This window comes from Chrysoperla carnea, chromosome 1 (genome assembly GCF_905475395.1).
Source record: "Chrysoperla carnea chromosome 1, inChrCarn1.1, whole genome shotgun sequence".
Taxonomy (NCBI): Eukaryota; Metazoa; Arthropoda; class Insecta; order Neuroptera; family Chrysopidae; genus Chrysoperla; species Chrysoperla carnea.
In genome coordinates this window covers 16,545,628-16,559,181 of record NC_058337.1, presented here as the reverse complement: position 1 = coordinate 16,559,181, position 13,554 = coordinate 16,545,628, and the positions used below count along the sequence as shown (strand labels likewise).

Sequence of the window (13,554 nt, the reverse complement as noted above, 5' to 3'; positions counted from 1 at the left end):
AAAAGCTCCGAGCAAAGCTAAAAGCTAAGCTAGGCCCAAGCTAAAATCTAATTTTACTCATCTATGAATACAAGACCAACTCAAAATAATTCCCCTTACTTACTTACGTCATTGTACTTTTTCGTTTTTCAATCCTCTAATTGAAAGTTGTGGCACAACTAAAAATTTCTACATCAAGTTAATAGTTAATTGATAAGATATTTGGTCGAAGGATTTTTTTCGAATATATGAATTTGTAGCGAATACATTGCTACAGGATCAGTGACATCTATGTTATTGTGAAAGCACCACAATCTGATGTACGGAGGTCTATATTATTTATACTGCCACCTATCCAATCATAGGTAAACTTAATCAAATATGTATAGGCAGAACCATGAAGGTTATAAAGAAGGAGAACGATCGCTACGTGCTAAAGCATTAGCGCACCTGTCCCTGAAAATTTGTAGAATTTATAGTTCATTTTCAGCCACCAGCCGCGCTATCGTCGGTAAGTAGTATATTAGCGCACAACTATTTTTGAAAATAGCTCGGTTTCTTTGATATGTTGATTATTTTGATTTACTGTGACATTTTCTATTTTGCTTTACTACTATTCTATTTTGATTTGTTATTTTCCCAGTAGGTTTTTTATACCATGCATGCATATATGTAATATGCAAGGTATACTAAGTTTAGTCCCAAGTTTGTAACGCTTAAAAATATTAATGCTATGAACAAAATTATGGTATAGGTGTTTATAAAATCACCTAATTTGTCCATTTTCGGTTGTCTGTCTGTCTGTCCGTCTGTCCGTCTGTCTGCCAACACGATAACTTAAAAACGAAAAAAGATATGAAGCTGAAATATTTACAGCGTACTCACGACGTAAAAAGTGAAGTCAAGTTCGTAAATGAGCAACACAGGTCAATTGGGTTTTGACCTATGGGTCCGAGGGACCCATCTTGTAAACCGTTAGAGATAGAACAAAAGTTTAAATGTAAAAAATCTTCCTTATCAGAAAATAAACAACTTTTGTTTGAAACATTTTTTCGTAAACATCACTTCAATTAGCACTTAATTATCACTCTTAGTTTATACCTGATTAAACATTCGCCCTAATTTTAGAGAGGCCTGATTTTTAGATCCATTATTTTCGAAATTCGAGGCTTTCGTTTATTAATTAGGTAATTTCACGATCCTGACCGTTTTGCACTTAATAAGCACTTAATTGTGTTTCCAAAGCATTCATTATTTCATTATTATTTTCATTGTGTTGCTAGGATCACATAATACTAGTTTCGCAACTTTGAGTACTGAGTTGCGGTGTAAATTACAGTGCAGCTAATTTCTGACTTTGATACCTAATTATCACCTAAAAAGTACCCAATTTTGGCCTTTTTTAAATGCGATTTCCGTACTTTGCATCGGCTGTGTAAAAGAGCTGAGACATTCACCATATTTTATAATGAGGCTTATAGAAAATTTGTATAGATGGCCGCACATATGTTAAATAACTTATCTTCATACATATGTTAAATATTTACTAGTGAGTGGACTTGAAAACGATCGAAATTAAAACAACTTATTAAATATTTTTAATGATTTTAATATCATAATAATTCACAACTTATTGGAAATATGATAAATAAATTTTTATACGATAAAGCTCAATTTATTAAAATATATAACTATAATATATATCATATATGTATGAATATAAATACTGAAAGCATTATTCAATATTTTATAATTATTATTGTTGAAAAAGTTGGTATGAGCATGGAATATTTACTTAAGATTTTATAAAATACTTACATAGGATTCAAAAAATGTTCACTTTCTTGTATAGCTGTGAGGTAAAGGTATTTCTGAAGTAATCTTTACATTAATAATCAGTTTAAAAAAAAAAAAATAAATAAAAATAAAAATAATAAATCGATAATTACATTTTATTGCAGAATTGAAAATATTTCAATAGAAATAAATAAATACAAAAATAAAAGGTACACACATTTTTTTACTCGCCAAAATTAAACGCCAATTAAAAAATAAAATCAAACACGATCGATTCATTCGAACAATTTCCCTCATTTAAATATGAGAAAAAAATAATTTTAAAATTAAATATAATTACAAATAAAAATAAATCCGAAAAATGAAATGAATTTAAAATAATAATGTTTTCTTTCTTTTTTAATAATATATATACAATTTTGTGATATCGGATGAAAAAACTATATAATTATACACAATCTTTTTACAAATGTTTAAAAAATTAATTTTAAACAATAATTATTGCCCATTTTTTACAATTAGAACAATGAAATTTTATTCTTATTTTGTTTAAATATACCAATTGATATTTTAAATTTTTAAATTTTTTTGTGTTTTTTTCTAAATTGTACCTTTGCTTCATTTTATTCTCTTTCTAAATTTTCAGTATTAAAAAAATAGATTTTTTTCATTATTAAGTCTGCAAATAAGTTTTCATTTTAAATAAAAATAAATTAATAATTAATTAAATATGATAAATTGACAAATGGGGCATATTTTTTGACACATATTATATCAAAGACACAAACCATTTATCGATTTATCGATGTTTTTACGAATAAAGTACTCTGGTGTACATAGTACATACTAAAATAATTAGAATAATACTCAAAAACTATTACAATTGCCTTGTATCGTATATTTTCCGTTTAGATATACAATACAAATTGTAAATTTGCATTTTACATTGCATTATTTAACTGTTTCATAGTTTCAACTGTTATTACAATTATTAAAAAATAAACTATTGTTTTTTTACAAATTCAACATACTACATATTATGTATTTATATTTTTAAATAATATAAATTTTCAAATTAAAAAAAATCTCATATAATAGATAGGCCGAAAAAATTATTGTTATTATTATCCCCAATTCCATATTTTTTTGTTTAAATATTATTTTATCATTATTTTAAGTATTATTATAAATGTTTTTTGTTTAATTAATAATTTTGATGAGATCGGTATTATATTTATATTTTTAAAATTAGCTGAAATTATTTTAGAACAGTATGTAAAGTTTATTCTCAATTTGAATATGAAAAGCATAGGAAAAATTACGGTGGGTCACATAAAAAGTGAGTAGTCTTGTGAAAGAAAATACTTTTTTTTAGTACAGTTGATGATCAATAGATAGCGTAAAGTGTATTTCATATAGAGACATCTGTAGTTCTTCAATTAAATTGCGTAGAATAAAATCGTTTTGTTTTGCTTTCTTTGAATTTGAAAATTACAAGTGTCAAATTTGAATATATTTTTGATTAAATATTATTTAAATTTTTGGTGTTTATAATACATTTTATTTAGAGTCATTTAGGTAAATATATCGTCTTATATTGTATTAGAACAAGGTACGTTTTTTTCCCTAAAATTAAGTTTAAATAATCTCAGTAATGAAGAACACAATTATAAATCTTATGTTTAAATAGTTTATTTAGCTAATACTAAATTTAGCACACGATGAAAAAACAGATTTCAAGGAAATGAAACTGTATTTTGGTCATACTGTCGTAAAATCAATAATTTTGTAAATGAGTTAGAAAACCATTAAACTGAAATCAAAGTTTTCACTAAAAATATTTTTTATTCGAAAAATGGTTTCCTAAATTATAAACATAAAATAATAAATTAATGAGAAAAATAAATAAATAACACTATTACAGTCTATTTTGTCAAAATTACTTACGTAGATCGAAAAATTATATTTATTTGAGATTTTTTATACAATTTTTGATCTGTACTTCATTTAAAACTTTATTTCAATAAATTGCACCTTAAAAATGCATTTGAATGAAAGAAAATTTCGGAAAAATATCAATGGGTAATTTTTATGATTTTTTTTTTGTTTTTGTTTTTTTTTTTCTTTTTTGTTTTAATAAATATAATTTTATAAATTAATAGTCATGGCAAATATTGCTAGACACAAATTCAGTCAATTATTCTCATTTTACTGAGTTGAGTTTCAATTATTTTCACCTCATACAAAAATAAATTAAAAAAAGAATATAAATTCGATTAAAATATTTAACGACTTCATTTCTTTTTCTTTGTATATTATATTATGATATTTTTACTCCATTTTCTAATTTTCTATACAACCATTTTTGTTGTTTGTTGTTCAGTGCGATGCTCAATAGTTACTAGAATCACCTAGAAAATGTTGTAAAATAATAATTACTTACATATTAATGAACAAAAAATATTAATTAATTATGTACACTTAAATATTTAAAAAAAATTTGTTTATATTTAAATTTTTTAATGTTAATAAATAAACTTTTGCAAACTTAACAAAAACAACACAAGTTTTTTTTTTTCATTTGAAGTAAATTATTTAATTTTGTTCAATAAAAGCCTTCAAATAAGAAATACTTAAAAAATGTCACTAAATAAATGTACTATTGGAATTTTATGAAAATCCTCTTTCTTTTATTTGATTGGTTCATTTTTTTCACGTCTAAAAGTTTTTAAAGAAAATTAATCCACTTTTCTTTATTTTAATATTATTGATTCATATTGATGGCATACATCAAGTAAAGAATTTTAACGTTTCTCCAGAAAATATTTTTAAAAGAAAGAGCCAAACTAAATAGTGGAAAAAGACAAATATTTCATATCTTTGTCTTTTTCTTGTTTTCTTTTTAATATAACAAAATAACAACAATTAATAACAATCATATTAATTATTAATATATAATTATGTACATTCAATTATATGTGGTTGGGATGACTCAATAACAGTGGGTCGTGTTTCACCATTTGAGTGAACAGGATGTTGCCCACCATTTTGTGTATTTACTTGTCCTACCACAGGAACTTGTGTTGTTGTTGGAATATGTGATACCATTTGTCCATTATGACTCAAATGGCCGTTATGCTGTTGCATTTCAAACGAATCACGTGAATCATCTGGATGTGAAAGATCTTTATCATGACCACCTGCAATAAATAAAAATTTGTTAAGTAAAAATTAAATATATAATCGATTTTATGTAATTCAAAATCTAATCAGTATTGAGTTTAGAGTAGGCCGCTTTTGAAATAGCGCGTTAAAGTACTAATGGCTGGTAGCAATTATGGATTCTTTTCGAATTGAGCAAACTGCAAGATATGTCTCATTTCAAGAACTATGTTTTGAGTATTAGACAGTCTAATGCATATAATATCAACAGAAAATAAAACTTTAATAAATTTGAGCTGCATATCCTTAAAACCCTCAATCGTCAATGGATATGAAAAGCACACAAAGAGGATGCGGAAGAGAAAGCTCACAACAGAAGAGTCTGCCGAAGACATTACTTCTTCATTATCTGGTCGAGAAATATTAAGAGTGACTGTATACCTAGTAATTATAGACATATTTGTGGTAGAATTTTCAACGAGACGAGAAGCGTTCAGCAATTTTTAGAGTAAATTTTCGTTTTTAAGCAATTTGATCAATTTTACAGTCGCAAAAGTTCTTAATCCGCCCCTGATAAGCACTTTATCTTAGGCGACTTGGTCATTAATATATTTCTATATAGTTATAAAAGAATAGTTACCTAGACTTCCATCTGAATACGAATAATCATAAGAACCATAGCCAGTAATACGTGGTGGGGAATTATCTACACCAACAGCCGCTGCAACCAACATTTCTTCTTCATCACTATTTGGTTTACAACTTGTTGTTTTCCAATGTGTACGTAATCCAGATGCCGATATATATTTTTTATCACATTTTTGACAATTGTACGGTCTTTCGTTTGTATGCAAACGTTTATGCAATTTTAAATGTACAAATTGTGTAAATTTCGCCGGACATAAATCACATGCATACGGTTTTTGACCACTATGTAATCGCAAATGTGTTTTTAAATTAGATGTAGATGAAAATCGTTTTTTACATATGTGACATTGATGTGGCCTTTCTCCCGTATGTACCAAATGATGTTTTTGTAAATGTGCCAATTGTGTGAAACTCTTTGTACATACTGTACATTTAAAGGGCCTTTCACCACTATGCGTACGTAAGTGTACTTTTAAATTCGATAATTGGCCAAACGTTTTACAACATACATTACATTCGTAATGCATCTTACCATCTTTTTTCTTTAAAGGGTATGGTAAAGAACGATAACCCCGCGAACCATTTGAGCCGTTTGGTGATAAAGGACTACCACTTCTGGCATCCGGACTTATTGAACATGGCCGTGAATTTGAACTGCCATGTAATGATGTGTTGGTGGATCCTGTACCATTGTTTGTATGTTGGAGTGGAACCAAAGGTTGCAATAAATGGTGCGTTTGATTTAAATGATGATGGTGATGACTTAAGTAAGTTGATTGGAATTGTCCAGCATTACTTGGATGAAATGATGGATAATTTATTGTATTTGGAGGGGAATATGTTGTTGATGTTGCATTGGGACTTGATTTCAATGAATTTGTTCCATTATTGTTATTATTATAGTTTGGACTTTGATTATTCGACGACGATGAATGAACATGATGTATTCCAGAATAATAATAGTTTCCACTACTTTGTGAAGGTGAATGTTGTTGAATATGCCTTGAATTATTTGTATATTCTTCAGTACTGTGGGGTAAGACAATATTTGTGGCATATATTAATGTTGGTTGTTGATTAATATTCGTTGAACCTGGTGACTGCGGACTGATTTGTTGTGAGTGTGTATTATTTGGTCTGGGTATAATAATTTGTGGACTTTGTGTGGGTATCAATAAATTATTTGAACTGGAATCAGGGCTACATGGTATTGTACCGCCATATCGATGACTTTTCTTATATGAATACGCCATCTCTGTAGGTGAATGTGGCGGAGGTGGGGTTGCAGCATTTGTTTGTAAATGCCGAATATGATGTTCATTGGAATTATTATTGGGATCTGTTATACGATTTCGTAATAGAATATTTTCTAAAATGGAAGATGATGGAGGTGTATAACGACTAATTTGATTTGGTGATGTATTATGTTGAACATCTTCTTCATAGTATGGTTTATCATTACGTTGTTTCTCACTATTATTTGTTGAGTCACCCACAACAATTACAGTTGAATTCGGTGGTGTAATTGTGATTAAAGTTTGTCTAGGTCGGGGTGACGGTGTTGTTGGACTACGTGGACTATGTATAATTGTTGGACTCCGTGATGGACTTCGTGATAATCGTGTGGGTGTGCGTATTTTTCGTATTGAACCAGGACTAGATAATGGTGTTAATAAACGTGGATTTAATGGACTACTACGTCGACATATTTCAACGACTGTTTTCATTGGTGGTTCCGCTGTTTCTTTTGTATCAATTGGAATATCTACATCCATTTCTTGTTTTAATTTATAATGGTGATTATTGTATGCTTTTGATATTTTTATTTTCACTTTACGATACTCATTTTTTTGTGGATCTTGTGGATGCTGTGAATTTGGAGTATGATCTTGTGACGAGGCAATCCGAGAATTATTTGTTGGGCATGTCGTTGTAATATTTTGTTGAATTAGTTCTTGTTTTATATCTTTGGTATCTATTGTTGATTTTTTACTAAAATCCAATACATAATTACTTTCGGATTCACTGTCACTTGAGTCTTCTGGTGGTGTAAATGCATCATCATGATACCCATTACTGTGGTATCCTTCATCTGAACGTACACTTCCATCTGTAGGTGTTAGTTGATGTTCATATGGTGGATGTGATCCAGACGATCCTGTACTGTTAGATTGTACTGGATCTGCTGGCGGTTGTGGTCCAGCAGCCGTTACCGACGTTGTACCGTTCGAGTTAGATGGCTGCTGATGTTGTTGGTTTTGGGGTTGAGTTGGAGCTATTGCATTGCCATTTATTCGATTTATTGTGATTACTACACTGGACACCACAGGTTCCTTCGTTTGATGATTCCCACTGTGTTGGACATGATGAGGCGTAATTGTCGTAGATGCTGAATTTTGGTGATGCGTTTGTTGTTGTGTTATTCTTTTGTTGTTATTTTCGTTGGAGCTTGGAGATGTTGTACTAACTGTTATTACTTCTTGTGAATTTGTGTTTGAAGGTGTGATGGGAGTCGGTATTACAGATTGTTGTACTTGTTGACCTAAAAATAAAAGGAAACAAGTGAAAACAAACAATTGAGTTAATTATTGAAATACCCTGTATAGAAATTGATGAATATCAGGGCTTGCATTATTTTTTTTATAAATTAGAAGAGTTTAAAAATTAACACAAGTATAGCGGCCGAAAGGTCACCATTCATTTGGTTTTCGAAAAGTTTCGAAAGTATTATCTAGAATTTTAGTTGAAGCTACCTGCAAATTTTCCCTATGCCTATCTTTTATAGTTTTGGAGAAAGCTCCAATTGACCTATGTTGCTCACAAGCACAATATAAAAATTTCAGCTTGATATCTCTTTTTATTTTTGAGTCTTCGTGAGAAGGCAGACGGACAGACAACTGGAAATATACAATATTGAGAGTTTAAGTTTCAACATGTTTCAGGTCAAGTAGTTATGCTCATTTAGTAAGTTTTACCCAATTTGATTTCCAAATGATGAGCAAAAATTTATAGAAAAAATAATAACCATAACTGGCGCAAATTAAAAACAGAATATCTTTATTAGTGGCATTATTTTGAATAAACAAATTGAATAATAATAAAAAAAAATACTTACGTATTCTTTGTAACATTAATTCTCCAGTTAATGGATAATTTAATCGTTCCGCGAATTCTTTACAATACCATACTAATAATTCTTGATCAGGTAATATAGGTTTTACTGTATAAAAGTATATATTCATATTATATTGACATGCTATTAAATTCTGTGAATCACTGGAATATGCTGGATTTACGTAACGCATCCAATTTGATTTACCAATATCGTATCCATCGATATAGTAAAATAATTCGTTGTCTTTATATATCTGAAATTGAATGAAATAAAAAATAAATTATTTTTATATTTAAAAAAAATATTGTATTAATGAAAGCATAGTGTGTTTTCCTTTCTAAGTATGAATGAGCTTGGAACTCAAACTATAGCGTTTATAGGGTAAGTGGCTTATTTTAACAAATTATTAATTTCGAAAATAAATACTCTGAGAATTCTATATGCACAATACATACATGTTAGTTCAATCTAAGATTTCAATCATTTTATGAGTCAAAAATAATTCGTATTTTTATTTTAATCAGGACGTAATCTCTACATCAAAAGTATTCTTAATTCAATTGTAATAGAAAATTAAAAACATTAATTGTGATTTAATTTATTAAATAATTTTAAGTGATTTAAAGTGAAATGCGACCACTATTTATCCTTATCTACGCTACAGTTTTATTTTTCATTTTTTGTTATTGATGAAATATAAATTAAATAGATAATAATATGGTATGTTAAAATATTATTATTTTAGCCTTTCAGTAATCCAAATGATGTTATGATCTAAATTATAAGCGATTTTTGTTTGTGGAAGAACTCTATGCTACAAAAGTGACATTAAATAAGAAAATTGTTCTTTAAGAGATTTTTCCCGTTATGCAATTTTCATGGTGTGATTCCTAATAAGTTCTTTGTGAACCTATTCGTTTTCCAGCTAAGAGATACTCTATCTATCGTTTTTATTATGAACTCTCATCTCCGTTAAACAACCTATTGTTCACAACAATATCAATAAATTCCATCCGTTCCAAGTTTTTTTATTTCTTGTTTCCAAGGAATCAAAATTGTATTGCTTTATTAATTTGTTAAATATTTGTCAAAAAATTACTAAATCAAAAAGTTTTAAACTGTCAAAAATTAAAGAAAAATAATTATTTGACATAAATTAATAATAATTTTCAATTTTTGTTATTTTGTTTCTATGGTGTTAAAAATATATTTTGATAAAAGTTGCTCTTTGATTTTAAATGAAATTTAAGATCAAAGATTTGAAATTTTGATATAAATGATTTACTTAACCATACGCAAACAATTTGCTAAACAAAAGAGAGCTGTTTTATCGGAGATGATGGCCGATATTTATGACATTATGGGGCTAAAATCTTAATTGTAAAACCATAATAGTTTAGGTATATTCTTAGTATAGTTAAATATGTACACCTGGACAAATAAAGGAAAATGAAAGAAACCGCTCAGATTTTGCTAAAACCTCATGGAATGTGTTATTTAGGTGTTATATATCATTAGTAACACATGAACGTCACTAAGCAAATGCTTCTATTTGTTAAAAAACAATAAATTGTTAACTCAATGGAACGATTAATGTTAAAGTTGACTTACAAAATTAATAAATAGGCAACTTGAATTACATACGTCATAAAAGTTGCCTATTTACTAATTTTTAAGTGAATATTTAACATTGATCGTTTCGTTGAATTAAAACTTTATTCTTTATTAACAAATAGAAACATTTGTGCCACTATCTGATCTGATATCTATGAGTAATTTTTCTAACATCTTTTTTTCTATACTCTCCTTGTTCGTTTTAAACCTAAAGTGAAGATATACTTTACACTTAAAGTGTACACCTTGTGACGTGGAAAATAAGATGCAGCGCGAAAAATTATCTTAATCCTTTGTAAAATACCCACAAATAGAGGATATAGAACTTATATAAAAGTTTCACAAACGATGGAATTTGAATTTGACATTAGACAAAGAGCATTTTAATGTAGAAAAAGGGAAAAAATTAATTATTTTCCATCTTCAAATCGATTATTAAAAATCGTTTTAAAACACTTTCAGTTACAGATTAAATACATATTAAAACTTTGGAAAGAAATAATAACTGGAAAGATTTACAAATAAAGGTTTAATCTCTTGGAGTTTTTTTTTTCATTTAATAATGTTTTGAGTGGGAGAATAATTTTTTTCTCAATCATAATTTATGTTTATTGAAGTTATGACAACGAAATAAATATGGTACTGACAAAATTCATTGTATTATGTTTTCGTGGTTTAAGGCATGAGAGGTTTTCCACAAAGAAATGTTAAACTTAATATAGACATTATACGATTATTTTAGTTTAAATGTGCGGAATGACAAATTCATAATATTTTTTCGACTTATTAGAAGAAGAAAAACACTATAAATATCACACGCATTAAGTTTAAACCATTGGTTTAGCGAAAATAGAAAAAAACGATCACAGCTGTAACGATGTGCAACGAAGTGATGATAAATATAGCGACATAATTGTCTAAAGACTAGATTTAAAAAAATAAAAGCGAATAAAAGAAAAATCTATTTACAATCCTCGTACCTTTTTACAATTATTAGAATACTTAGGAAATTCTTCCTTCAATTGGACCTACACCAGAAAGAAATAGTATATTATGAAAAAAAAGAAAAACCCAAATCACCAAAAAAATAAAAATAAAAAATAAAAATCTAACAAATTTTGATTTTTGATTCCGGAAAAATATAAATTATTTTCTAACGAAGGTTATATAGAAAAGTTGATTTTAGAAACTTACCCTCCAAAAATATTTTCGATTGGCTGTACTAGGAACAGCATCTTTGGCATAAACTTGACCTACCAACGGTCCAAATCTTGTTCCCCTTGGAATGTAACCCGTACTCCAAACACCCTGTACCTAAGGAAAAAAAATTTTCCGTCATTAAAATAGTAACCATCGACATTAATTGAAGCAATAAAAGAAGGCTTTAACCTCACTCTCCACAACATTCGATTTTAATAAATTTTTTAAAATGTTTTGTTCTGCTTTATTATTGAAAATCAGAAACATTATAATTGAAGCACTGAAAGATCCTTTTGCCCAATAAAAATCGATTGTAGATTTTTCCAAAATATGAGAAATAAGAAGAAAATTATTTTGAAAATTTAAAGAACGCTAAATTTTCGGCAAAAGTCTTCAAGTATTAAAAGTGTTAAAATTATTCAGAAATTTATCTCTTTTGCAAAAACATTAATATCTTCAAACCGACAAATTTTATTGGTACAAAATAAATATCAAGTTGAAAGGAAGAAAGGCTTTTAATATAGTTAGGGATTCTACTTAATAAATTCCGATGAATGTATACTTATAAAGAAAGCATCTTCGACGACGACAAAAAATAAATAAAATTTCCGATTTTAAATAATTTTCAAAAAAGACATTTAAATCATCATTATGGGAACTGTTATTGAAATCTCATCGGAGGTAAAATTCCCGATTCAAGTATTTAAAAAAAAAAAAAAAACCAATAAAATAAAAAAAAAATAAAAAACTTACATCGCTCAAGGCTTGTGATGCTTTTAATACTAAATTTCTAGGTAAACTAGCTTCGGCTCTATTTGGTACACCATCGTCAACGGCAAGATCTGGTACAATATATGTTGTGTGCTTCTCAAAGTCTTCCTCTTTTAATGAATAAAAATTATCGTACAGTCTATTTTCTGAATTCTCCGTTGTGACAACCGTGTCTGATGACGTGGTTGTCGTTGTCGTTGATGTATTTTGACGACATCGCCCAACTCCACCATTATGTTTCGCATTGCTTCCACCAATTGTTGATGCACTGCCATTTGAAATAACATTGGCAGAGCCACCACCGGGTCCACCTAGACCATTGCTTGGTCCATTCCGTGACAATGGTACTGTAGTACGATTTGTTGTTGACGCTGAAGTTTGATGTGGATGATAACGCTCACGATGATGTATAATGGTGGATTGTGATGCGTTGTTATTATTAGTAGTTGAATCAGTTGGTGTGGGCATTTTGTTTGGAGTCTGTAAATGAAATGAAAATCGATATTGTTTTAATCATTACAAAATAATTGATCTATTATTAATAGTTGATTATCAATGATTTTCCTTTGTGTGGTATGTTTATATTATGAGAGATAAAAAACGATTTATATCAAAATTCATTAAAACTAGAGCTTTTATAAATGCCAGTAGACATCATAGTTCTCTTTATTTTTAATTTCTTTCTCGATTGAACTTTTTTCTCAAGTCATATAAATGTGAATGATAGAAAAATGCGTTTTTTCTTAAATCCTTAATATGATAACAAATAAATGTTTGCTTATATAAAGATTTTAATGCAAAACCTTACATTGAGAAAGTGTATGTAGGGTTTCTATAAAATATGGAAACGGTCAAAGAACGGTCTTTAAAGTTTACGCCCGATGCCATTGTATCATAAATAATCATCAATTATATAACCGAAAGGCTTTGACGTATACAAGCTAGTGAACAAAACATTTATAATAAATAAATGAGTTAATGTTGACAAACAAACAAAAATAAAAATTCGATAAGTTGAAAATTACACCCTGTGGCTAGACCTTGTATAGCCGAACTGGATACTGCGCTTGTCGTGAGGTCCGGATTTGAATCCTGGTGCCAGTGGTTTTTTCAATTCTCTTTAATTAAAAAAAAGGAGCTATATCTAAATAAATGTGGAAGCTTCTTTTATCCCCTGGACTGGGACAGGGGTCAACTTCAAAATCTCAATCGGAAACCGTAAATTTTTCTTACAACAGACTTAGAGTCTTCTTGTTAAAAAAAAATAT

The 13,554-nt window shown here is 28.5% G+C and overlaps 1 protein-coding gene across 1 annotated transcript; it reads right to left on the bottom strand.

Annotated features, from left to right (window-relative positions):
* Positions 1 to 4,734: 4,734 nt before the first annotated feature.
* Positions 4,735 to 12,754, bottom strand: LOC123290862 (PR domain zinc finger protein 1). Its single transcript, XM_044871210.1, has 5 exons — positions 12,269 to 12,754; positions 11,510 to 11,629; positions 8,702 to 8,954; positions 5,579 to 8,128; positions 4,735 to 4,976 (listed from the first exon to the last, which is right to left on the bottom strand). The coding sequence occupies exons 1-5, from the start codon at positions 12,752 to 12,754 to the stop codon at positions 4,735 to 4,737; spliced, it is 3,651 nt and encodes a 1,216-aa protein (XP_044727145.1).
* Positions 12,755 to 13,554: the final 800 nt, after the last annotated feature.

Excerpts from the sequence above, each read along its gene's own strand:
- LOC123290862 (XM_044871210.1), bottom strand. The coding sequence starts at position 12,754 with ATGCCCACACCAACTGATTCAACTACTAATAATAACAACGCATCACAA. Across the intron at positions 11,630-12,268 it reads CATCACAAGCCTTGAGCGAT|GTACAGGGTGTTTGGAGTAC; the intron begins GTAAGTTTTTTA and ends TTTTTTCCTTAG. Across the intron at positions 8,129-8,701 it reads ATTAATGTTACAAAGAATAC|GTCAACAAGTACAACAATCT; the intron begins GTAAGTATTTTT and ends TTTTATTTTTAG.